This window comes from Pseudoliparis swirei, chromosome 12 (assembly GCF_029220125.1).
Source record: "Pseudoliparis swirei isolate HS2019 ecotype Mariana Trench chromosome 12, NWPU_hadal_v1, whole genome shotgun sequence".
NCBI classification, from domain to species: domain Eukaryota; kingdom Metazoa; phylum Chordata; class Actinopteri; order Perciformes; family Liparidae; genus Pseudoliparis; species Pseudoliparis swirei.
The window spans coordinates 10,792,678-10,819,029 of NC_079399.1; the positions used below are offsets into that span (position 1 = coordinate 10,792,678).

General features: G+C 42.8%; 1 protein-coding gene across 2 annotated transcripts in view; it reads right to left on the reverse strand.

Annotated features, from left to right (window-relative positions):
• Positions 1–2,265: 2,265 nt before the first annotated feature.
• Positions 2,266–26,352, reverse strand: part of foxo3b (forkhead box O3b) — a 41,081-nt gene continuing 16,994 nt past the window's right edge. For both annotated transcript variants that reach the window (XM_056428141.1, XM_056428140.1), the window contains exons 3-4: positions 6,655–8,129; positions 2,266–5,621 (exon numbers count right to left, since the gene is read on the reverse strand). In XM_056428141.1, coding sequence (XP_056284116.1) covers positions 6,684–8,129 — 1,446 coding nt within the window. In that variant the 3' untranslated portion in view covers positions 2,266–5,621; positions 6,655–6,683. The remainder of the gene's footprint in view (positions 5,622–6,654; positions 8,130–26,352) is intronic.

The window sequence follows — 26,352 nt, forward strand, 5'->3', positions numbered from 1 at the left end:
TTCAAGACAACAGACTTTTTTTAACATAATTGAATTGCTAGGCGACAGCCATGTTTACTTCCTGTCATCTTACGTCATTCACATACACGGCCACAAGGAATATATAATAGAAAAAAAGGTCATTACGTCATTCACATTTTGCATAGAAGCTAGCCAGGTCTATTGAAGTGGGTTGTCCTCCGGTAACTCATCATATCTGTGTTGTTTTACCTTTGACTTAAAGATACTTCAAACTACATATACAAACTGTTATCGCTGACCAGAAAACACTAATAAACATATCTATTTATTAATGGCTCTGATTATAATGGTTAGATTCAATGATATGGTCGGTTAGAGTTAGGACATATTTGAATTGACTGTATGCTACAATGCCTGCAGTTGATTTAAATTTATCGCGCACATATTTATATCATCACTTGTACACCCTTCTTAATAACATTACTGGTTTGGTCTCCAAATGAATGTAGGACGCCTCAGCAATATTGCTGGCTGACATTAGCAAAACAAAGTGCAAATGCGAACTAACTTTATTGACGAGCAAAGTAAAAAGTACCGCTAAAAAGGTCCAGATTTATCGAGACATAACATTATATCATTTGGTGATTGGTGCTGCCTAACTAACGTTAAACCTCCTGAATATTATACAATATCATTAACAGTTTTATGGGTGGTTAGGTATGGATTACAATCAAATGCATGGAGAATACTACCAGCTTGGCAACAATGGGAGGTCAGTAACGTAATGCACTGGCTTGCTCTGCCACAGGAAATAAACTGGTTTAGGAATGTTTACATTTACAACTGTGAAATAATAATTGTGTGTGGTGGGATGAGGCTCTAATTGAACTTTTTACAATGTAAAAAAAAAAAAAGAAGAAGAGTTTTCACTACCGTGAAAATTTTAATGTTTATAATGTGGTCTAAAGTTTAGTGGCATGATCAATTCCTTTTTAAATGGTAATGTAAATTAAGCAGCAGTTATGGAGCCAGGAGATCAGAAATACTGAAGTCAGGAGTCAAAATGCTCTGACCACATTCTCACAGTGCAAAACCAGAAATAACAAGACGTACAATTATTATAATTATTGTATATCTTTGAAGCACTTCTATAATTGCTAAATTTGACTGAATTCCCTACATTGCCAGGAATATAATTTGTATGGAGAAATACAATTTACTATTGACGATAAGGTCAGATCAGTTACAGTCACTATGTGAAGTTTGTCTGTGATTGAAGGATTTAAAAATTTAACATCACATCAGATTTCTAAATGATAGCTACTGTATGCCCCTTCCCTGCTTATTAAGTGACATTATTTAAAGAAAACTAACTCAATTATAAAGAAGAGAAGATTTGACCTTCAGCAACAGTGATCATTCCTGTTTGGATGTTGACACCTTTAGTGTTTCCAGCAAAGGTTGCTGAGGGCCATGAATTAATGACTACTTGCCCATGTAACAGCGTTGAAATTATATAACAAATATATTGTGATTTAGTAATTTATCTCCGTTTCTGTATCTGTTTTTGTGGTGTTAACACCACATTTTAAATAACAAAAATATTAAAGTTATCATAAATGCTGTTGCCTGAAGATTCCTGAGAAGAAAGAGTCTCCTGTCAACTAACCCTTAAGATACACTCATCCACCTACAGAGCACACATAGTTCACTCTGGTTATGATAACAGGCCTGACCTCTGGCAGACGAGAAAGTGGCCTGTTGGCTTCTCAACAGGCGAGAGGCAAAACGGGGAGTAAGAAAAGCGGCCGGGCCCAGTTCTGGGTTAAAATGTCCGACATGCAAGTGACAACCTTCTCTGACTGTTCCCCCTCTCCCTTTCCCTTTTATGTTTCACAACCCAGGAAAAGTACCCGGCTTGGTGTCAGGTATCAGAGGGTTGCCGTAAGTCTGCTCTGGCTTAAAGCAGCCTGACACAAAACATTGTGCAAGACGACTTCCAGGAACTGGAGAGGGACATAGAGTTGTTTTGCTGTTTAGCTCCTTCTAGACTGACATTAGAACAAGATTTATCTCCTAGAGGGAAGGGTGAGGTTAAATGTGCTCAGACACACACTGTTCTGGAAAACATTAAGCAATATAACTGGTGAATGAACATCATGTGTCGAGCAGGCGAGAGCTGTACTGTTCCCTCTCGTGGCTTTACGAGCTGCTTCCACAGCAGCACTCATGACATTTATGTACCGCTAATACTTTGATATTATGACAGCACTGACATCCTTTCACAAGAACATTGAAAGGGTGTGGAGCATCACCAAGCTTTATTTACATGCGCACCATTTCTTATACAAACTAGATTACAATTCAAAATGGAATACACAGGAAAAATACCCACTAACATCAAGTCGAGAAGAAGCAAGATTAATAAAGGGAAAAGTTCAGAGGGCGTAAGGAGGGGAGCTGGCCTGGGCCTCGAAACAATTATGAAAAAGGTCCAAGAGAAGATAATGAAAAGGAAACGCCGAAGGTGATTAAGGTATCTAGTGGTATCTTTCTTTTGTTATTTTTTGCTTTTCTTCGCTTTAGATTTGCATGAGTTGTGCTGCAGGTGTGTGTGTGTGTGTGTGTGTGTGTGTTGGGCACAAGAGGAGATAATCTGTGCATCAATGAAGCAGTAGCACTGAGTGGTTGTGTGGAAGGCCTGCTCCACTATGACAAAGTGTAAACTATCTCCCCGAAGAGCCACAACATTTTACGCTGGATGTACAAAATGTATGGAACACCTTCCTGCGATTGAGATTTGCATTTTCTATCAAGGATCAATAACCCGTCTCTTTAAATAGAAGGGATTACAGGGCTCCTTTGATTTACCTTGTGAGTCTTCTTCACAGGAGTAGTTAAGTCCTTCTAATATTAAGTCAGTGGAGATAAATTCAAATGCTTAGCAGTTCAGGTGATGGCTCAGGATTCCCCCTGCCAAGACATTTGATAGACGCTTTGGACATTGTGGACAGATGTGACAAGTGTGTAGGGAATCCCAGCTCGTTGTCAGATGACGCTTCTACCACATCACAATTAGGACCAAACACTCACTGAGAGCACCAGGACGTGAACCTCCTGTACTCCACGTGGAATAAAACAAGTATGGAGCCGAGGAACGTCCGTTAGGGAGGCTTTCCCTGTGTCTGCCTCGATGTACACACACTCGTAATAACAAACCCATTCATGTGGGAGGACGCAGCTCTGTAAGTCCTGATTTAAAAAATAGAAAGTGTGTGTGTGCTTAAGTGCTAAAGACACAGGGTTCCTCTGTGAATTACAATTTCTGTCGCAGGACGGCACCATTGGAAGGGTCTAGGGGTACAGCTAGGTCATGCACTAAACCTCCGGTAGCACAGTAGATCATTCTAGTCAACCATGCACACACACTTCTCTGCCTCGGCCTCAAAGTGATAAACACACATCTGTACATTATTCTACACAGCGGGGCATACACTTCATGTTGCTGCCCCAGACAGAGAAGGGATACCAGGGTGTCCAGATGCTACAACAACGGTGCTTTCCACCATTTAAAAAAATCTGGTTCAACAATTAAATCGCTGGTGACAGTGTTCCCTCCCACAGGGTGTGTAACATTGTTCATTACTTCTTCAACTTTACCTTCAGAGCTATCACAAGGGGTCAAGTACTACATGAGTATATAAGGACATACAGCGAGTATATGTGCATTTCACACAATTCATAATGCATAAATACAACCATGCATACAGTCGTCTGTGCTGTATGCACCATGAGGGATAATGAGGGAGGAGATTAATTCAACAGAAACAAATTCCACAGATATACACGTACGAGGTACAGGGAGTCACCTGTAGGAGCACTCGGCGTGTCCATGAGGGGGATGTGTGTCCGCGTGTCACAAGTCCGACGAGAGGGGAAAAGCCATGACAGCGAAACCAAAAATAACGGACCGCATGAAGTCTTAATCCTGCCGTTTATCTTCCTTCTTCCTTTTGACGACCAAAAGTTCACAGGTCACAAGTTCACAAACACAAAGCATTATTTTTATTATCAGGAAATATTTAAAATACCATTAGAATGTGACTTGATGTTACTTAAAATGGGAAGCCTCCCTTTCCCCCCCTGAGTGATTCTATATATGCATAAGAAGCCTCACTAGCTCATGACAAGAGAACAGCAGAGCTTAACACAGATCCCTGGTATTATTTCTTCTATCTATGTGTGTGCAACAAATATGTGTGTGTGTGTGTGTGTGTGTGCTTGTGTGTGTGTTTCTATGTGTCTAGATTTGGCTGCCAGCATATCCTACTGTTTGTTTCAAGTAATTTGGCAAGATACAGAGATAGCTTATTATTGTTTTACTCGAGAGACAAATGGCGTCTCGAGGAATGAGCCTAAAACCCTCCTCTCTCCATCGCCGTCTGCAGGTTCAACGTCGCCGTGCTACAAATGGCTGCAGCGTTGGCCTTCTGCAAGTCGTGGGTTGAAACGGAAATAAAACAGACAAACAAAATTCACGGCTTGCTCTCGGGACAGGGTTCAACACTGTTTACATTGCACCTGTAATGGTGTGGAAATGTTCACAACCCTAAGACACAGGTATTCATTTGGGCTACATCTGAGGCAGTGAAAATCCACCCCAAAAGAATTTGCCAGAATTTAAGAAATCTAACAAAAGACGGACAATATCTTTCCCTGTCCTTCTTGAACTTCACACTGCTCTGCACTGTACAAATATACACAACAGAGATTTACTTTCTCTAGTCTTTTTCATATTTTTTACATTTAGATTACAGATTTACATATTTTTTTTACAAATGATAGCAAATATTTTGTTGTAATATTCAGCTAATGGTAATACAACCCTCAGTATTTCATCGAAGCAACATAACTGGAAGTGCATGGCATTACATTGAGCAGTTTTGACTTAACGTAAGAGTAGGTCTGTTGGTGTGTTTGTACGTACTGTAATCGTGGCCACTCAGCGAGTAAAGATACTCCACGTTCATTTTTCCATTTCATCAATTACATTGATTCTTCTTGTAAAGACATGTATGATGCAGAAACAATGGAAAGACAGAAAATCTAAAAAACAAACACTGAACATTTAAAATCACCAAGAGAGAACAGAGACATATTCGTTTTTCAACATGACACATCCCAGGAAAGCACTGGATCAGATTTACATCACATCGCTTCTTTATTTTTTTTCTGTCTTTTTTTTTGTTTTCAACGGAAACAACTGCTCCATGCTCTCTTTTCAATCTTTGCTTGATATCAAGTCCTTGTATATCACCTGAAACCCCTACTGGTAAAGCAGTGTCTCTTCGATGTCAACAGACTGGGTGTCAAAGGAAAATTGCATAATTCTAAGATTTGTGAGTTTGACAAAGCTTTCTTTTTGTTGTTGTTGTTGTTGTTGTTGTTGTTGTTTTACCAGAGGCTTCGAGGGATGATGTGCAGTATCTCTGGAGTCTGTCGGCCCGTTCATGGCTCACCAGTGTGGGAGCAAAGGTAAAGCTCTCGAAAGGAAGTCTTCTTCTGTAAACACAGGGTTCGTATTTTATGTTGTGCTGATGGCAGGTTTGGCAAAAAGGATGTTGTGAGTCTGATCTTCTCTTGCTCTACATAGTTCAGACCTAGAGACATGAACAACGAGATGATTATGAGTGAGTATTCATACTGTACACATTAAAAGCAAGAACAAATACTTTCTGTTGCAAAGTCATATGTTTATTAACCAAACATCACTAATCCAACTGTTTTTCTTCCACTCTGCTCATTTTCAGCAGTAATCTAATGTGCTTACAGCTACCAATGGCTCACAATATACTGCATGCATGTTGTGAAGGCAGAGGTAGCCCTTTACTGTAAAACCAGAAGTGTTGACATTAACTTGAGCAATTTCCATAAACAGTAGATACAAACTTTGTTTTGGACTTTTTGTGGGAACGTCGTTTTTAAACGTTGCATCGATGTAATAGATTCTATGAAGTGTTTACCAAATCTTGATAAGTGAGGATGTCTCTGAAGGACTGACATTGTATTTAACTACAATGCAGAGAATCTCTGTCCGTGTGTAGAACTGTCAATCCGCTCTGTTTCACACTTTGCGTGCGTATTGCTGGGGAACTTAACGGCGGGATCGCGACAAAAATAAATAGTGGAGAAGCTTTGTTGTTTAGCATGTCGGTTTTGGTTTGAGGAAAACATTTGAAGTGGTGAAGAGTTGCAGAGTCATGTGATTACTTTGAGAGAACATTTTCCATGTGGATTTACAGGACAATGAGTGGAGCGTCGACTCTGATTAGGGTTTATGACAGCAGTTCAGAGCTTCTCCTTCAGGTCTGTATCTGTTTGCACGAGTAATTATACAGCACGGAAATGAAAGCAATATAGATAATACAAATACAATTTAAAACCCTAGAAAGCATGTTAGTGTATGCATATTTATACTTATAGCATATTGTCAGGTACGCTTGCACATGTCTTAATCAGTCCTGCAAAGAGACTTGTACAGATTTTACATTTTCCATAAAACAGCACTAGTATCGTATCTGCACTCGGCATAGAAAACATTTTGCAATCGAGTTAGAAAAGGTTGGACCGTTAAATCCCTAATTTAAGGGCCCATGATTTATGCCCCTGCACACGACACCCAAACATACACACCTGCTCTGCTGCTCCTCGGCCTGACCCCCTCAGCCGGGCACCCTGCTCTGAGAGGTCTGCTTGGTGCTTGCGAAGTTGCCGACTCCGTTCATGTTGGCCAGAGTGTCAAAGTTAAAGTCCAGGCCATCTGGTTCCATCAGCTCGTTCCTGATGATGGAGTCCATGTCACACTCCAGGCTGCTGTTGAACATGTCCAGATCCAGGTCTGTGGGGAAACGGTCCTGGCAGATCCCTCCACTGCTGCTAATTGTCCCGTTTAGGAAGATCGAGGTGTCGATCTGCATGGACGAGGAACCATTTCCTCCCATGGGCGAGAGCAGCAGCTGCTGCTTGGCATTAGCCAGAGCGTTAGCCTCGTTGGCCAGGTTCAGGTCTCCGTTTAAAGACCTCAAGGAGCTATGGTTGTGGTTGTTACTTTGAATCTCCACATGGGTGCCCTGAAGTCCTCCAGTGGTGCCAAAGGTCATTACGGGATCATTGCGAAGCATGACGCCACGACGGGAATTCTGGGAAATGATGGCGGCAGCGCTGGCCTGTGACATCAGCGGGTCAGACTGTGTCATCATGACATCGCTGTGGCTGTGGCTGTCAGAGTTGAGCAGGTCTTGTATTGTCTGACTGCCAAAGCGAGAGAGGCTGATACTGGAGAAGGAGGTCTGCTTGTTCTCCTGGATGGTCTGCATGGGGGATGGACGCAGAGAGGAGCCTGCTGTGTTGGGCCCAAAGATGGAGTTACTGAAACCATTAACTCCCCCGTTAGGAGACGTGTTGGTGGAGGGAGAGGAGGTGGAGGAAGGCGAGCCGAGTCCGTTGGGTTTGGGCACAAAGTTGAACCCAGAGGAGCCATTTGGAGCCGCTGGCCCCGTTACGGTCGGCACCAGGTCGATGTTATCCAGCAACTCATCCATCAGGTCATCTGTTAGTCCGTCATTCAGGTTCATTGTACCCGCCAGGTCTGCAAGGCGGGGCAGCTCAGCCGGCGCAGACTTCCCGTTGGTTGTGGTGTTACTAGGAGACAGCGCTCTGCCAGGGCTGGAGTACAGCATCGGCGAGAGAGGAGGCTCCTCATCGGGCACATCGTCCAGCTCAGGGTTGGCCAGAATGGGTGAGAGGCGACCGCTTACTGTGCTGGCGTTGGAATTAGTGCGGGAGCGGAAGTCTGTCCACGCGTCCAGCTCCTCGCTGCTGCGTGACGTTGGGCTTCCCGGCCACTTGGAGAGACCCGAGGGACTGTCCGCGCCGCCTTCGCCGGCAGCGGCGGCCGCGGCCTGCAGAGCCGCCTTCTTCTTGGCGGCGCGGCCGCGGGCCGACTTGGTGTACTTGTTGCTGTTGTCCATGGAGACGGCCCGGCGGCGAGGAGCCTTGCCACCCTTCCCTCCCTCTGGGTTGATCATCCACCAGGAGCTCTTCCCCGTTCCCTCGTTCTGGACGCGGATGAAGCGGCTGTGAAGGGAAAGATTGTGCCGGATGGAGTTCTGTAACACAAAGAAGAGAAAGACTGTGTCAAGGGATGTGTATCAAATACTTTTGAAGCAATCGCTCAAACAATGACATGAATAGTGGTTTGTTGTGTTCTTCCATTCATACCAATACAACCTCTCTTTCAGTCCAACAACACTGATCCATAAACAACCCACTACGACGGATTCTGCAGCAATGTAGACAGTTGCTCTGGTGATTAGACACAATTGTTCATCCACGAAATAGACAGGAACACATTAACATGTTGTAACAATTAGCACTGATGTCTGCATTGTTCCCCTGTAGCTTTTGTGTCGTGGTTATAAAGAAGACAGTGGTCTATAATCAAGCGTCTCCTCGGTTATGAATGACACACACAAAGAGCTCCTGTGTTGCTTCAGGAGCTCGTTCCGTGTCGGTTCATGTGTGTTTGTGTGCGGCCCTTGTCTGGTGTATATTGATCGACTCTGAGCTCCTTCCTCATGTGAGCGCCACAGGCTCATTGTGGAGGAGCTGGTTCAAATGATCAAGGGTTTTATTCACAACACAGACATGTACGTACACATTAAACTGTGAATGACTGACTTTCTTATTTCACATTGACATTCTTAGCTTTGCTAGAAGGCAACTAACACGCTGGATTAATGGTGATGGTGATATCTGTTCGGCATCAGCATGTTCGCGTTGCCATTGTGAGCATGCTGAAGTTCAGATCACCACCACTCCTAAAGGGCAGCCCCACAGAGCCGCTAGCATGGCCCGAGTCTCTGAGGCTTGTTGACTTATGATCGGTAAAAAGTATTTTGAAAAACACAATTTCTCATATACAAATCTTTTGAATGTGAGATTGTTTATATTTTTCCGCATTTGTCACATTTCAGTCTCAACTCATAATTGAAGTGCTAATCCTAGGGGAGAACATGAGGAGAGCAGGCTCTTTAGATTAGTTTCACAAAGTTGGTTTATATTTAGACCTCAAGAAAAGAGTCAGAGGCCAGGAGAACATACGACTGTTTCATGAAACTACAGCACTATTTAAACAGTAGTAGTTCTTGAAATTGTTATTGTTGCGTGCCGTTGCGGGTTTCCATTTGTACAATATAAAGCATTCACAAACATGTTATGTGGTTCCAACTCCGTCACTACTTATCTTCACGAACCAATTGGTGTGGATTGAATGGTGGAGTTTATGATGTGAGCTCTGGCTTTGCAGTTATTCAAGATCACTACACTTGATCTGTAAATTAGACCCATGGACACAAGCATCTAGACAACCCTCCGTTAACACCAACGCACACACACACGCACCCACACAAACACACACTCTCAGCCATCTGGTTACTCAAGAGGACATCATCTCATGGTTCTTGTGTGACAGCATAATGATGACATATTGAAACAAACATGCACACACATTCACATTGTCAACTATCAACTCTATTAGACATGAATAAACCTTTAAAAACCTGCATTTGAAGTATAGTCGATAGATGTGATTCTGACCTTGTTGATTTGACTTCTCTCTCAAGCATTTCCTAAATGTCTTCTCCTTCTCCACTTTTTCTGCCCAACAACCCACTGAAGGCCTCATTGAATTCATTATTGTCCCTCTGCCTGCTCTCTCCTTAACTCCGTTCTCTTCAGCAGTTTCTGTTGTTTCACAAACACAGCTCTTATGAGCCCTGAGGGACTCTGGGGCTATGCTATATCCTTCTATATAAACAACCCGACCGCCATCCACAACAAACATGCATTTTCCCCTCTGTTTTCCTCCCGTGTATATTTTTACTCCCTGAAATGAAACAGATTTCTGGGTTTCAAATGGCGAGGGCCAAAATCTTTGCGTTTTTGTGGGAATCACAATATTGTTTTCCATGAAGTGGTCTCGTCTTTCCTGAGCAACAGTCGACAGACAATTTTGTTTGGATTGTTTTTCTGGTCAAAGGCAGTTCAATCAGAGAGGAGGAAGAGACGCTTAAGTTACTGCTCTGAAAGCTGCGTTGGCAGAGCGAGAACGTTTGATCTCTGGGGCCCAAGTGAACCTATGACCCTGTGTTTATATTTGAGTATGCATCCGTGTGTTTTCGATAGTTATATAGAAATGCCCGGTCTGAGTACTTTGAAATTGCAAATGCAAAAGTTGTTTTTGCAGGACGTTGTGCTTTTTATGACCATAAACAAACTCATAAAAGGTTGCACGCAATCATGAATGGTGTGTGCATGTGAATGTGCATTTCCCAAGTGTGTATATGTGTGTGCGTGTATTCCGTACAAGTAGGTAAGATGAGAAGAGATACCAGGGGGACCAGTGTTTATCGTCTGCCAGCATCTCTCGAGGCATGACGTAACGCTGCTTTATTACAGGACATTCTACACAAGGACACGCATGCCGCACATATACTCACTAAAAGTTTCCAGCTGCAAGGAGATGTAAATACAGGCAGCAGATAGACTTTGTAAAGGAAAAAGAGAACTCTTGGAGGGATGAATGAGAGCAGAATGAATGGAATGTGAGTTTCCTTCTTCCGCTGCTGTAAACATTTACCTGCCAGCTCCGGACACTTCATCAATCCTTCTCCCTCGCCTCATCCTACTCTATCGACTCAACAAAGCCACTTGTTTAATGTTTCTCTTATCCATGCCACTGCTCGTATCTTTCAGATGTCAGGCGAGATATTTCTAACTCGGATTGATGGAGCAGCAATAAAAGGAAATTGGACATCTGCAACTGAAACATAGACAGTGATGAATACAAGAACAAAAAATTGGGTGCCAAGTGAAAATGTGTGAGGGATGGTGAGAAGAGGATGATTGCAAGATGAAAGAAAGACAACTGTGCCTGGTATGTCAGTATGACATGTCATGTATTACATGGTAGTAGATCCTCCAACATAGGCTACACTTCCTCACAAACCGTGTAATGAGTATTCTTGTTATTCTAGACATTTCCAAGATATGTTTTCTGCAAAAAATGCAATTTAAAAATGTTATTCTTAAGCACCGCAAACTCAATTTCATTCACCGAAATGGTTTTGGGATGAAGCGGAAGATCTTGGCAAAACACACGCTAGTGGTTCTGTCAGTGGAAAGTATGTTGATTTATGATTTTAGTCGACTGAGCTGTTAACCATGTCTTTTAAAATGTTCTGGAGACATTCAGTCTCTCCTTCAGACCACGTCTATTGTCTGGCTGCCATGATTCTGACTGTTATCTAATGACAAAGAAATCATATTATTTGCGTTCCTCTGAGTTCATTGAATCCCTCTTAATTTCAAAAGTAACAATCACAGTCTCTTTTCCATTCTTGTAATTTTTACCACTTTAACTTAAACCGTGTGAAAACAAGAAGTTACATGAAAAAAGTCCTGATGAGGTGAGGCGTGTGAGAATGGAACCGAAGAGAGGAAATAAGAAACCTAAGAAACTTGAACCAGGAGGGCAGAGCTTCATTCAAAACATTTTGAATTTGAGGAATACAGTGGGACCAGAGAGACAGATTGGACTGGTTATAAGTACCTTTTCAGTTTTATCCGAGTAAAATGTCTTGAAAGCAACATTACTATTACTTGATTGCACATATTGTTTTATTATCCATCTCAGTTGAATGAAACTTGAACGTTTTATCTTGTACGTGGCAGGTATTAAGATAATGTCATTCTTTGCTTGATATTCAAGTAGTATTTCTACCTCTGCTTAAATCCACCCTAAGTTTTATAACAGCCTCTATAATTAACTTAACTTTACTGAAATGTGGAAGCAAACATCTCAGAAGGGAAAAAAGAGTCTCCAAAGGCTCTCCAAGTTCAAAATATTAGGAGCATCCTCCAGAGGGAGTTCTGTCTGTTATGCAATCTAAATCATGTCACTTATCCGTATCTGCATCTAATCTGCATCTTGAAAACTGAAGTAGATGTAATAGCTGAAATCAGAACAATAGTTATCTGTAGCAGGTGTAATGTATGTTTAAAAAAAAAAATGAATTTGTGTGTGTACATGTCACATCGCAGTGCGATTGGGATACTGTGTGCCTACTACTGTAGCTCCTCTAGGGTATTCCCAAAGCCCACTGGGACAGCAGCTCTGATTCATAATTATGCTGCAAAGAGAGCTGAATAACACACACACACACACACACTAACACAACTTGTGCCTAGCTTTTTTTCTCTTTCTCGATCTAATTCATCTAACATTCATCTCAGAGATCTAAATAATACATCTGAGCCCCGTCTCACAAGTTATGACTTATAACTTAGTTCGTGAACTAACTTTGGATTCAACGTTTGTCGAACAAATGTCTTCACTTTGAAGATTGATACCACTTTCATATTTTTAAGGTTAGTTTAATTTAAAGACTGTAAACAAGGTGAAACTGGATGCTGCTGGCTGTATCTTTATATTAAATGTGCAGACATGAAAGTGCTCTTCTCATCCAGTAAGAAAGCAAACACACGTATTTCAAAAACTACCAAACTATTTCTTTATTCGGTCGGGAAAACTGGTCTAAAGAGTCGACTGTTCACGAGACCGGTTGTCCAGGTTCACCAGCGTAAGACTCAAAGAAAACCTGACGAAGCTGAACTTGCTTCGTGAGACAGGCCCCAGCTGTGTGTGTGTTTTGTGTGTGTGTGTTTTGTGTGTGTGTGTGTGTGAGCGCCAGCTGCAACCAGAGCTCAGGAACACAGAGGCCTTTTTGTCTGTCAGCAACATGTGGGAACAATTCATCACTGTCAGCAACCACGCGAGGAATCTCTCCTTTCTTTCTCTCATTATTCTGATTTTTGAAGGTGCGTAGGTGGGAATTCATATATTTGCATTCATGTCAATCTAAATTTAGAAGAGTGTGTGTACATTTTCTTTTTAAGGGGCCATTTTAGGAATATATTAAACTACTGTGAGGGAATGCTATCAATGTAATACCCCACATGCATGTTGGAAATGTATAGAAATGAATACCTCAGCAGGTTCCTCTGATTGGTGCAGATGATTCTGCGAGTGCTTTCTAATAGGTCGTAGCTGTCCTAGCTCCATTGGTGGTGATTGGTGGAGTGAAATTGGTTTGCGTAGCCAGGCAGTACAGAAAAGGGAGGGTCTGCATGGTGTTGCTAGTGTATTTCATCAGCCAACTACAGCACATGTCCCAACTCAAATGTATGAACTGGGTCTGTTTCCCTTTGCCAGGTTCCTGTACTCTGTTTGTGCCTGAGATAATCATTTGACTGGTCAGCCCAACCCGGACAAGACCTTCCCTTCCTTTAGCTGGAAGGAAATGCAGAGAAAAACCCACAAACAACCCACACACACACACACACACACAGCTTGGCTCAGAGGGTAGTGTCACAGAGCCAGGCGACAGCATTGTGTCAAAGGTCAAAGTGCTTTAAGGTTGCAGCTCTCGCCTTAACCATGTTAGCCCCACCCCCTTGACCCTGCTACCACTGCTGTGATTGGACCAACTATGTGACCTGAGCCTCACACCTCTGGTGTACTTAACCATCCACTGACACAGTGTGTATCTGTGAGTCCTGGCCAAACATAACCACACTTTCAGTCATTATGTAAACCAGCTCTAATCTGAGTCTAATGTCAACAGTGACCGCTGCTGGGTCAAGCAGACAACTGGTGCAACATTAGTTACATTTAAGACGAGGGACTGACAAAGAAAGGGCTGTGGGTTGAAAATAATTCCTGTTTTTCGCTGAAGTGTTCTTCCTTTAGAGGATGGAAAGAGGATTAGCTTTGTGCAAACAGGTGACGGGAAGCGTATGAACCAGATACACGACGACTTTAAAATATTATAAAAGCAAACTTAACAAGCAGAGTCAAAAGAGGTTATTGGTTTTCACGAAGAAAGAATGTCTAACTATGGCCATGGATTAACACATTCTCTCGTAAATATTCCAATCAATCAATAAATAAACAAAGACACAAACAATAGTGTTGGCCTAAGAAGTCATATTTGAGCCAATGTAACACTTTAGGCCCGGTTGGTTAATGTTAGGCTCTTGGCGAGTGTCTGTGGCCTAGTTTTTGTGTGTGTGTCTCGCACTGTTGACATTAGCCGGCCCTTGTCGGACACTTGTCAGCTGAGCATGTTGAATCGGCGATAGAGGCCATCGGTGAGAGAAATCACTCTGACTGACTGTTCAGATAAAGCGAAACAGAAGTGAGGAAAGCAAACAAGTAGTGAAGAAGCCACACAAAGAAAGTTCCTCTCAATTTTCATCTCATCTGGTCATTCCAACACACAAGTATTTTCACAACAACATGGCATCTGGAATGAAGATGAGTCTTCATCCTGCTAGTTCTTTGATGTCGGGTTGTTGTGTCTGGGCGCTTATTTGGAAAACACTGAACAATACACTTTAAATTCATGGAGCTTTAACTTTATTCGTTTTCGTTCATTGAAAAAGTGCCAATATAATTATTCAACAATCAGCAACTGGTATCGGCGGTAAGGAAAAACAGCGGGACATAACAGTTATATGACATTATAAACCGTAAGATCTGTTGCACCCCTAATGTGAACTAGAAGAAATAATCCGACCTTCTGCCAACAAAAGAAGATGATCTTTTTTTTTGTGCCTGAACAATATGAAAAAGTAAAAAAAGAAAACGGTGCCATAACAAGTGCAGTTTATGAAACCAGTGTCTTGTTTACTTTTCTCGTGCATGTGCAGATGCCACACTTGTAATGTGATTAAAAAGGTATGTTGTGCGTTCCCTTGCAGTCACGCGAAAAGAAAAAAACACATGAAGCCTCAAGTCGTAGAGCAGAGCAGTGGAAGTGTAACGAGGTGGCGTGAGGTGGAGGCGTAGATGTCTTCGACACGTATAAAGCTGTTTATAAATGAACACCCTGGCTGGTCTGCGCTAACAAGGCCGAGAGAGGATGGTTATTTATACTGTAACCCTACACACAAAAACACACACACACACACACACATTGGGTCCAGCTTCCAGCTGCCCTGAGCTCTGGACTGCAGACAGAACATTCCATTCTCTCAGTCATATGTGCTTTTTCCCGGCCAGCGGGTGGGTGTCTCTCCGCTTGTGTGTGTTTAAGTTGTATCTGTGTGTGTGTGTGTGTGTGTGTGTGTGTCACTGGATGGGGATCTAGAGCTTGGCCCGTTCCCTTCATTCTGTGTATATCTCTACTCTCATGCCCCCTCCGCTCATGCTCATCTCTCTGTGAATAGATTACGGTCTTTATTGGAATGCAGACACACACAGACAAACACTCTTTAAACATCAAATCAATTCAGGAAACCGATCTTCATTTTTTGTTATGAAAAGGATCCGTCTAATATGTGATGCCCTTTTGAGACTGACAAATCCATCGTGATGGTGTGAATAGCAATATCAAGTTCCTCTAACACGCACACAAACATGCACACGGACGGCTTTGCACTCGGCCTCCCTCTCTCTCTTCTCTCGCCTGCGTGCAGTGTGTCCTGAGTTGCGTAAGGCCACATGCTCAAAGAACTCCTTGTTTACTCTGACGTTTCCTCCAATCAGTTCGCCCGAGGTGGGCTTGCTAGCCAACCCAGCCCCCTTAAAACAGCCAATCGGTGCAGGCCGGTGGAAAGGCGCGGCTAGTCACGTTACCCTAGTAACCCCAGTAACGTGACTAGGGTCAGTGCAGGACTGTCATTGGCTCACGGTCACAGTGGAAAGTTATGCACACAGACACACTGGAAGGAGAATCAAAGAAACAAAAGCAAGAAGCAGCAACAGGGAAATCGATCACTACATATTTTCATGATTTGACTACAAAAATAATCTAATTCATGTCGGTGGTCGTTCACAAACACACTGTTCGTTACGCCTCAGTACGGGACGTGTACGCTTTAATTTGAAACAACACAGGACATCCCTGCTGGGCTTTATCAACCCGAGATCCAGGACACGGTGTCCTTAAGCTACGCAGCAGCGCCTGCCAAGTACACACACGCACACACACACACACACTGACAACAGACACATTTCAGTAGAGACAGAGACGACATAATCACACAGGGAGGCAGATAGAGAAACAGGCTAGAGAGTAGAGCAGCAGTGAGGAAAGTAACGTAATCAATGCGTCCAATAACAATATTTTTATATTTGTGTATTTCTCTTTTACTATATTGTTATACCAAACCTGAGTACAGTGCTACCACTGTACTCAGGTTTGGTATAACAAAATAGTAAAAGAGAAATACACAAATATATGTTGATTCAGATATGTTACAGTTTAGAAACTGTATGAACAAATAAGATTTTGTGTTGTTTTTTGTGCAATCTAGCAAATTGAATACCAGGTAAATGACAATACTTTCACACATTGATCCGATACAACTTTGTAAATGTGCAACATGACCCACAATGACCTCCAATGACAGGAAAAGACGGTGAACAAGGTGTTGTACCCCTGACTTACACTATCCTGAAGGAGCTATCTACCACTTTGATGGAACAACCGGATATATTTAGGGGTTATTACTTCGATATATATTTTTCAGGAAGAGAAATCTCTCTTATTTCATGGTACTTCAGATTTCATCATAATCTCCCTTCTTGCACATCATACTTTACAGGAGCTCCTTTTAAAGAATAAAATGACAATTTTACCCGTCAGACTCTTTTGATCCATTATAAAAATATTATACACTAGAGTACAGTGCTGAAGGGAAACCGTCTGCTCGTCAATAAATACTACCAGAGGCAAAAATGCTCTTTATATTTTGGTGATAAACTGCTGGTGAGTTTTTATAATACATATGCTTAGTGACATCAATGCTGTTTGGGTTTGACGGTTGGGTTGTGTAGACAGATTCTGCCCCGGCTTTATGATGATGCCGTGGTGACTTGCAGCCTGCCCTTTTTAAGAACTTGAACTATTTCAACATCTGACATCTAAAAATAGACAGGGACCAGAGGGCAAGTCTGCTAGCTACGATTATCGTATTTATCCTGGCGTAAGAGCGTGCTGATGACAGATGCACTCTGATACACACAGAATGGAAGCACATTGTTGTGGTGGTGCACAATGCACATAAGTATATAGAGACAAGGGTACAAAGACAAGGGATTCCAAACACCAAATGATCCCAATGGTATTCATGACAGAGCTTTTATGTGATCAGGTGATTAATGAGACCTTCAGACTGTGTATGTGTGCAATGAGATTGAGAAGCATTGAGGGAGACAGCATGAGATAAAGAGGATAGGTGGAAGACAGAGAGATAGAGAACAAGAGGGCACCCTTAGTATTCAAACTAGCAGGGTGTCTACATGATTAATTACATCTCTGTGCGATACGAGCAGCACAGAGGATTGGAGGTATAGAGCGAGAAAGGCAGAATAATTTATAATTATCAGGAAGAGGAATGTTGCTATTCCTGTGGGAAGATATGGTGCGTGTGACGAGGAATACGTCTGGGAAATGAGTCCGCCATTTACACCTCAACACACAGACCTATTTCAAGGGCAACGCAGTTAAGTAGTGAAAGGATTTATTTACAGCATTAAGGGGTTTGAAAGTCCTGTTTGTTTTCTGCATCGACAATGTGAGGGGACTGGCAGCTGGAGGACTTCCTCGGCTTCAATGGGATAATAATCTGGTTCAACCACGAGGCAACTGTGGAGAAAGACCCATGGTTCCATAAGGAATTAAACAAAGATATAACTCGTTGTTATTCATACTTTTTCAACCATTTAGGTGCTTGGCTATTTGGGAAGACGGCATCTCCTTTCTTACTCCTGCATACAGAGAGGTGGAGGGGGCAGAGGGAGGAAATGAGGGAGGACGAAATGCTGTTTGTATGTGCATAGCTTGGGTGAGGGGTTGACTGAGGTCGATTGGCTCCACTCTGGGTGGATACTTGTATTTCTAAGGACCAGCTTGAGTTCTGATCAGAAGAAAATGGATTGATTTATGGATCTGCCTGTAACCCTTTGTGACGTTTTTAATTGATAGATTATATGCAAAGATTCATAGAAGGCAACATTCACAATGAATGGAAAAAAAGATATGTAGTGTGAAAGATTATGACTTTGCATTTTTGGTGAAAAATAAAGAAAAAAAGAAAAAAGATATCAATCTTATTATTACTTTGACACAAGGTTACGGGCCCACTTCTTCACATACGGTTATGTCTAAGAAGTCAAATGTGAGAGATAACTAGTTCATGCTCACATGTGGAGCCACCACCAAATGAGGCACGATGTCACAGTTAATGACACTTAATGAATTAAGCTAATGAAATCTCCTCACCTCATGTAACATGTGCAAACGCCTTGCAGCACACCGTGCCTCACTCTTAAGCTCTTAGGTGTGTTCAGTAATTAAGCTGAATGGACACACTGACACTCAAAGACACAAACGTTTGCCTCTGACTTTTCCTCTGTGCATGTCTGCAGGTCCACATGTAATTTATCATTCCAATGGTCTACTTGATTGACCTTTGCTCTGGTGTGCTTGTGACCCTCAGGTGTGCTGTCCCTTTGACCCTGTGTTTCCACAACACAGTCTTAAGGCTGTATCCAGGCCACACCCACAGGACATAGTTTGGAAATGGGGGTGTTGTCTAATTTGCTATCTGTCCACGTACGCAGTTTAATGACCTATCCAACCGTCAATTAACTCAGCTGAAGGTGAGCTATTATCTCATTGAAACAGATTATGGCAATAATAGCATTACGCATCATCATGTTGGCTAACTAAACAGTGGGTTAAAAAAAATCTAGTTTGAGTGGTTGCAAGCTGAGGGTGACGGTTCTTGGTTGTAATGTGTGTATTCTCGCGTGTTATGTATGTGTATGTTTTTGAGTTTTGGTGCAGTGGTGGAGTTCACATCTGGACCAGATTAGTGTTGGGGCCCCGCTCTAATGGTGCTAAAAAAACACACACGCACGCGCACGCACACACACGCCCACACGCACACAATCACACAGGCTATACTGATTCCTACCGTATGTTGTTCCATGACACATATTAAAGGATAATTCCTGTTTATTACAACTTGAGTTTATTTTCTTGGTGTCAGCCATCATTTCAATTGTACCACGTTAATTTCTGAAAAATTTCCTTAAAAATGTCCAGGAAACACAAACAGACAGCTTATAAACCAACTTAATTTGAAGTGAAAACAAAGGCAAATCATATATGTTTTCCCCAAACTGTCTACTGTAAACATCCGTCTCAGTTTACAGTCAGACTTCTTGTTCAACTTGAACCCACCCAAAATAATTCCTCATCCGATCTACACTGTAGTTATGGGATGAGGAGTTGTTTTGGGTGCGGTCTCTTGTGATTTTACAAACAGATTAGAGGAGCTAAAATAGTCTAGATAAAAGATTAAATTGCAAAAAACCAGAAATGTTCCTTTTTAAGTTTCAAAGTGAACTTTAGGTGCGAAGCGATAACGATGAATGATGGTGCAGACTCAGTGGTGAGCTGTCCTTGAGTTTTATTTTTAAGATTTATACCAGTTTAATAGCTGAGCCTGCTGATTCAATACTGAGTTATAAGTTCAAGCAAGAGCACTTCTGTTCAAAATGGGACTTTGTTTCCATTCAATTCTTCTCTCCGGTTCAGAATCTGTAGGTCCGTTTAACTTGCCTGACCTTAATACCCGGCAACTCTGAACTAGAAAGTGTTGCTGTTTGACAGTGTGTATTTGTGTGTGTGTGTGTGTGTGTGTGTGTGTGTGTGTGCCTTATTCTTAGCTGATGTCAGCATTTCCAGGCCTGTCAGCCCTGAGCAGCTGGAGCAAAGGAGGGTGGTGGTGGTGGTGATTTTGGACACACACACGTTCACTCAGTGTATCAGTATGAGTGTGTATGTTATGTGTGTGTATTAGCATGGAGCGAGGGCCTAACCTTTGCATGGAAAACACTCAAAGGCTGACACACACACACACACACGCACACAAAGAGAGACAGGGGTTTTCTCCCAGCAACAGCGAGCCTCTTCCTTAACCTCTCAAGGGTCAGCCCTTTTAGAGGAGTCACATGACTTCCTACTTTGAGACAAAAGGGAAGGAGAGCAGCAGTTTGCCTCCACTCTCTTTTTCTTATTATTCTGACCTGGTTTCGGACACACATTTTGTAATTTGTCTCGAGGCAAATAAGAGACTCTTCGGTTATTATTGCAAAACTGATTTCAGAGGATCTTTTGAAAGTCCAATTTCTAGTGTCCAATTAGAGCTTGTGTGTGTGTGTGTGTGTGTGTGTGTGTGTGTGTGTGTGTGTGTGTGTGTGCAAATGTATATGCCCAAGGGTTTATTTACACAGGTCTACTTGGGTGTGTGGAGTATGTTTATGTTAAGCATATTAATCATTGCCAAAGGAGATGATGACGACATAACCGTGGTGCCTCTGCTCTGCTGTGTCAGCAAGTCCTCCTCGCCTTGATTCTCCCATTGTTGAAGATTATTTTGTTGTTGTTTCACTCTGAATGTAAACTAAAGCTGTAGTTCACAGTAAGCAGGCTTTGTTTTGCACAATTTATTGATTTTACATTGATTTTATCCCAGAAATGTTATTAAATCAGGAATTATATGTTCTGCATTGACTGAAGCTGCAAGTGTACTAAAGGGTCTACTAGCGTCTACTATAACCTGATATCATCTGTACGTGTGGTGATTCGAAACAGGAGTTGAACTACAAACTTTAAACCAAAAAAAAATGTTGGTCGTTTGTATGCTTTCTAGATATTTTACTGATCTCATCTGTCTGCACCTGTCGTTAAGACTTTCGGGTGTGTAGTATATCTGTATCAATTGTTACATGTTGAGATTGTTTACTGGAGAAAGAGACAAAACAGGAATGTGACAACTCTGCTGCCAGGATACTTCATTCTTCTCAGTTATGGCATTTTGGTACCAAAAAAAAAAACCCAAAGGAGAATGACAGGAAGTCTGGGAGAGAAAGAGAGGACATGCTGGAAAGGTTATGAGCAAGATTGCAATGGATTATCAAACATGGATCTTTGTCCAAAGGAACCCACCACTCATTCGCCCACTCTTGATTTATTTCTTACACTTTGCAGAATGTACATTCTTCACCCCTTTGAAGCCAAACGGTTTCTTCCATGAAAAAAAGCATTGATGCAAATTAAGCTCCATGTTTATGTGATTGCCTGGCTACATTCAAACTCCACACTCTTTCTGCCTCGCTGCTTGAAGTGAACTTCAATGCCAAGGTGACAGTGTTGGCAATAGCTAAGCAGACTGTATGTTGTTATCGGGTCTCACTATTTATTTTGGGCCGAAGGGCAGCGTGAATTTAAATTCTCCCATGCTATAGGGGGTTATTGGAGGGTACGAGTATGGGCACTTGGGCCTCAATTTAGCATGAGCACAGAGGGTTGAACAGGGACACGAGAGGCCCTCCTCTGCCTTCCTTCATCCTTCTCTTTGTCTCCGCTCTCTCAGGCGCTCACAGCTTAGAGCTTGGCTTCGTACATGACAATACACACACACACTCACTTACTACTGTTCTCAGATCAGGCTGGTATTTCCTTACACCCATGAGTATGTTATGCACATCCATGCGGAAACACACACACACACGTACACACACACACACACTCGTACACACACACACACACACACAGTCAGGTGAACCTCTATTTAATCAGCGTGTCCTCTCCTACCTTCTCTCCATGTCAAGCTCTTTTCCCCACACGCAGCACTTTGTATTTATATTACCCCGGTATTAATAGACCACTGGCAACCACACTGCGACCCCTTCTGTGTCCTGCGTGTGTATGTCTAGAGTGTGTATTTCTTTTTTACATGTGTGGCCAAAATTAACTTATTTTTTTGGCCTTTGCTATGTTTACATTTTGTTATGAAGGATTCTCTTCATGAGATGTGCTTGCTTGCATTTGAGTTGGCAATAGACTGTGGTCCTGCAGGTAATCCACCTCATCTCTTCTAAGCTGAGGCTGGTGGCATTTCTCAGAATTACTAGTTAGTGACACAGTGCACTTCCTCTGACCTCACCTGGGGACATTAACTAGATTACAGAGTGTGATGCCCAAATATAAAATGTAAATGTTACATATTTTGGAGGCTAGTTTGGGGAGGTTAAAGTGAGATGGATGGAGAGATCGAAGGGTTTAGCCGTGGTCTGATCTCTTTAATCTACTGTACAGGCTCATGAATTTGTTTTTAAAGTCTGCTTCAAGCCCTCCTCAATTTTCTCCCTTCTCATTCTTGTATGTCCTCTCCCTAACAGCGGCCTTTTGTGATTATTTCTCCTCCTCTTTTGCCCTTTCTCCTCTGGCGCTGACGTCCTCTCGTTGCCCTGTTTCTGTATTTCTCTGTCATCTCCCACTCTTTTCTCTCTCTCTCTGAAAGGTCCTTTCTAAGTCAACTCTCTGCACAAAAGCTGTATGGTGGGACAAGCTGGCTGCAGGCCAAAACCCTGCTCCCCGGCTAGTTCTCCTGCTCTGTGTTGGTGAGCAGCGATCACTAAATCGTACTCTCCTTACCACTCCACTCTTTCCACCTCGCTTTTTGTTTCCCCTCCTCCACTTTCTTTTCTCCGAGGAGACAGAGTGGGTAAAAAGTGTGAGATCTCGAAGGCACAAATGTTTGCTTTCAAACACACACACACAATCTGTGAGGTGACTGAGGAGCTGTAGGGCTCGGACTTCTGAAAGGGGAGTGTCTGGTAATCTTTTGGAGCATGTGAGCGAAGGCCTTGTAAACCGGAGTGTGGAAAAAAAAGGGGAAGAAAAAAGGAGAGAAAGAAAGCGCTGACAGACCTTTCAACCAATCGGGCCTCTTTCTGATAGGAGACTCACTCAGCACCATAGCTTCCACATGCTAATAAAAAAAAAGCACACAAATGCACACATGTGCTCACAAGACACACTGACCGTAGAGTGTGTGAATCTTTCATGAAGGGCTCTTCGAGAAAACCTTACCGCAAAGCTGATTGACAGCGCTTTGAACCAAAGGCACATCACGGTAATGAAAGGCTTGACCATGAATGCTAGTCACGCAACACATTCACATCGCTTCAGACCACAAATCTACAAGGACACGAAATGAGGAAAGATATCGAAAGAGGTGAGGATAGGTAACCAAGGAGTAAATACGATAAGTACAACACATACTGCAGCCTGCACAACAAATGTGGTTTCAGGTGACCAATGTGCAATGTCGGAGTAAAATTCAACTTGTGACTTTTCCCCTTCTGAACTCACGTGCTGACCTCGCCCCAGTCACTAAAATGTGGCACGAGCAGTCAGCAGCCGCGAGCCTCAAACTGACTAAAAAAACCCGAAGGAAAAAGGAAGTGGTGGCGTTACATTAGTACATCGGTCTGTCGGTCATGAGATTTAAGTGCAAGAAAGAGCTGAACTGGCAGTAGCTCGGACTCCTCTGTCATACCACAAAATAAATAAATACAATTCCGAGTTGGAAGATATCGTGCCATCTGTGAAATCATGAAATTAAATATTCTGCCCGATGGTGAACATCTGTGTTGCATCGTCCTCAGTGTGTTACATCATGATCAGAGTTTGTTTAAGTTTGAAGGTGTGGTCACAGTCTATAAACATGTGATATGCCTTAGGGTATGAGTGTGTTTATGTATGTTGCTATTTATTGAACTATATCCTCTACACTTTTGAGGACCAAAGAAATGAAACCACTCGCTTGACATTTTGAAAATACTCTCATTTGCTTTCTTGTGGAGAATCAGATGAGAACATTGATACTACCCTCATATCTGGGTTCAATATAGAGCTGGAGTTGCCATGAACTGGAAACAGCAAGCCTGGCAACATCTGTCAACCAGCACATCTAAAGTTTGTTTGTGATTTTATATCTCCACAAGAACATGAATAACTGTATTTGCCCATATTTTCAACTGTAAAAATAGGGCACATAGGAGAAAGCAGAGACTTGAGTATATTTAATGACAGTCCTCGCATTAGGACTGCAGACATGACTGTCTGCATTATGTGCATTGCTGATGACATCAGTGGACTAACCAGTATGCAACTTTACTTGAAGGCATCCACGTAGACAGTGTGTTTCCATCGTCTGCATGACCAGATTCTGGGTAAATGTGTCCATTGTGTGCATGTGAGTGTTTATGTGAGTATTTATGCACGGGCATCTTTCTTTGTTTTTAGCGTAGTTTTCCCAGAGTGCCCTGGAGTAAAAAGCCTGCCGTCTATCTGGTGCTCTATTCCACACTAAGTGGGTCAGTGGCTGGCTGAGTGAGAGGGTAAAGTCAGGCTAAAGTCAGCCTGTGTGTGTGTGTGTGTGTAATTGTGGGTGGGTGTGGAAGAGCCACCAACATCCATCAAAATAAGTTCAAAGCTAATGCAGATTGAGAAGACAGACACAAGATATTTAAAAAAGGAAATTGAGAAAGCCAGACAGGCAGGAATGTACTCCACCTCATGTGGACCAGGCTACCTCTAAAATGCAATGAGTGTGAATGTACAAAATGACAGGTTCCTATTAAAAAGAAATGCGGGAGGATGTAAAAGGGCGAGATGTGTCGATAGAGAGACAGACGTAGAAAAGGAGGGCTGCAGAGAACACAAACTGCTGCGGGGTGATTTTAATGTGAAGTATTCCGACAGACACTGCTGCAGAGGGAGTAGTAAAGTGAAGTGTCCAAGACTTTATTTTGTCTGCTTTTCACCGTCTGCTTGTCTGGGTTAGACTACTATGGGCGACGCCTTGGGACCACCACTTACGGGGGGTGCCCGAGTCTGTGTGTGTGTTTCTCTGTCTGTGTGGGAGCACTTAGGGGTAGAGTAAGCACTGTGGAAGAATTTGGGTTAGCGTGAATTATTCACTGTTGTAGACGAGCACAGCATCGCTGCACACTCAATTTAAAAGCTGGAAAAAGGTGTGTGGGGTAGCTCTGGTAGGATGGCTGTGTGTATCAATGGGGGTCCACAAAATCTCCACCCAGCCAATGAGATAATCAAACAATCCTCTATCTGTGTCATTTGGGGTCGACATGTCTGTGAGGACGACGTGTGATCAGCGTCTGGAGCCAGCAGCGGGGAAAGTCACGGGCTAAACTAGTTTGAAATGGTAGAAAATCAAAAATAGAAACCGTTTTCGTCCTTCAGCCCACCTTATTTCCCTCTATCCTCCCTTTCCCTCTCTACCTCATCTTTTTGCATTCAGAGAGGAAAAAAATACCCTGCGCTGCTATATTCGTCAGGAGTTGTTTGGATAGTGTGTGTGTGTGTGTGTGTGTGTGTGTTTGACTGACACACACTGTACTGTTGCACTATTGCACCCCATGTTAAAATATTCCCTTCCCCCACCTACACTCCTCTGCCCTCTTCTCTCTCCTGCCCCTCGCCTCTTCAACTTCCCTTCCTCTTTTAACCTCCCTGCTTTATTCCCCCTTTCCTCTCTTGCCGAAAGTCTCTCCGGGTTTGAAAGTTGGAACATGGCCAATTAACACAACAGCCGGTTGAGGTGGTGGAGGAGGGGAACAGAGAGAGAGAGAGAGAGAGAAGGCTCACATCGCTACACACTGACCTACATACACTTCCACCCAGCTGATTGAATCTTACGTTGAGGCCTGCGGCCAATCACGAGTGGGGGTGGAGTGCCAGCCAGCCAATGGCATCTGCTGCTCTCTGCGGAGCTCTTGCACTGTCTCCATACAGTTTTCAGTAACCATACAGGGGCAGAGAGAATGAGAGAGACGTAGACAGAAAGGGGGAGATCGACAGATGAAAATCACAGAAAATGAGCAAAAGAAAGAGACAGAATGAGTTTAGGAGGCTAAGAGAAAACAAAAAAATACAACAGCAAAGTTTGGAGGCAAAATGTGGCTCAGACGGACATACATAAATAGTGTTTCCTTCCTTGTTTGCTCTCAGCGTCACTGTCTTATGGCGCTACAACAGTCGACGGATGAAGGCTAATACAGGCTCATGTTAAAGAGTGGATTAGTGCCCCGTATTTGTCCTCGCTCCTCTCCCAGCCCGAGGCCCAGGCTAGCCTTTTCTGAGCCTGAGAAGTCTGCTCTCTAAAACAACCGCTTAACATCGAGGGACACTCAAACTTATCTAAAGTGGCAGCATTTATTGTTGCTACTTCCCAAACAGCTCATGACTCAAGGTTGGGGTTTTTACTTGAGCTTGAACTTGGTTTCATGACCCCGTGACTGGAATGAAGTTCAGTCAAAACATGTAATTAAACTTTAAAAAAGTCAACATTTTGGTTTGCATTGGGGTTGCCCCCTCTTAG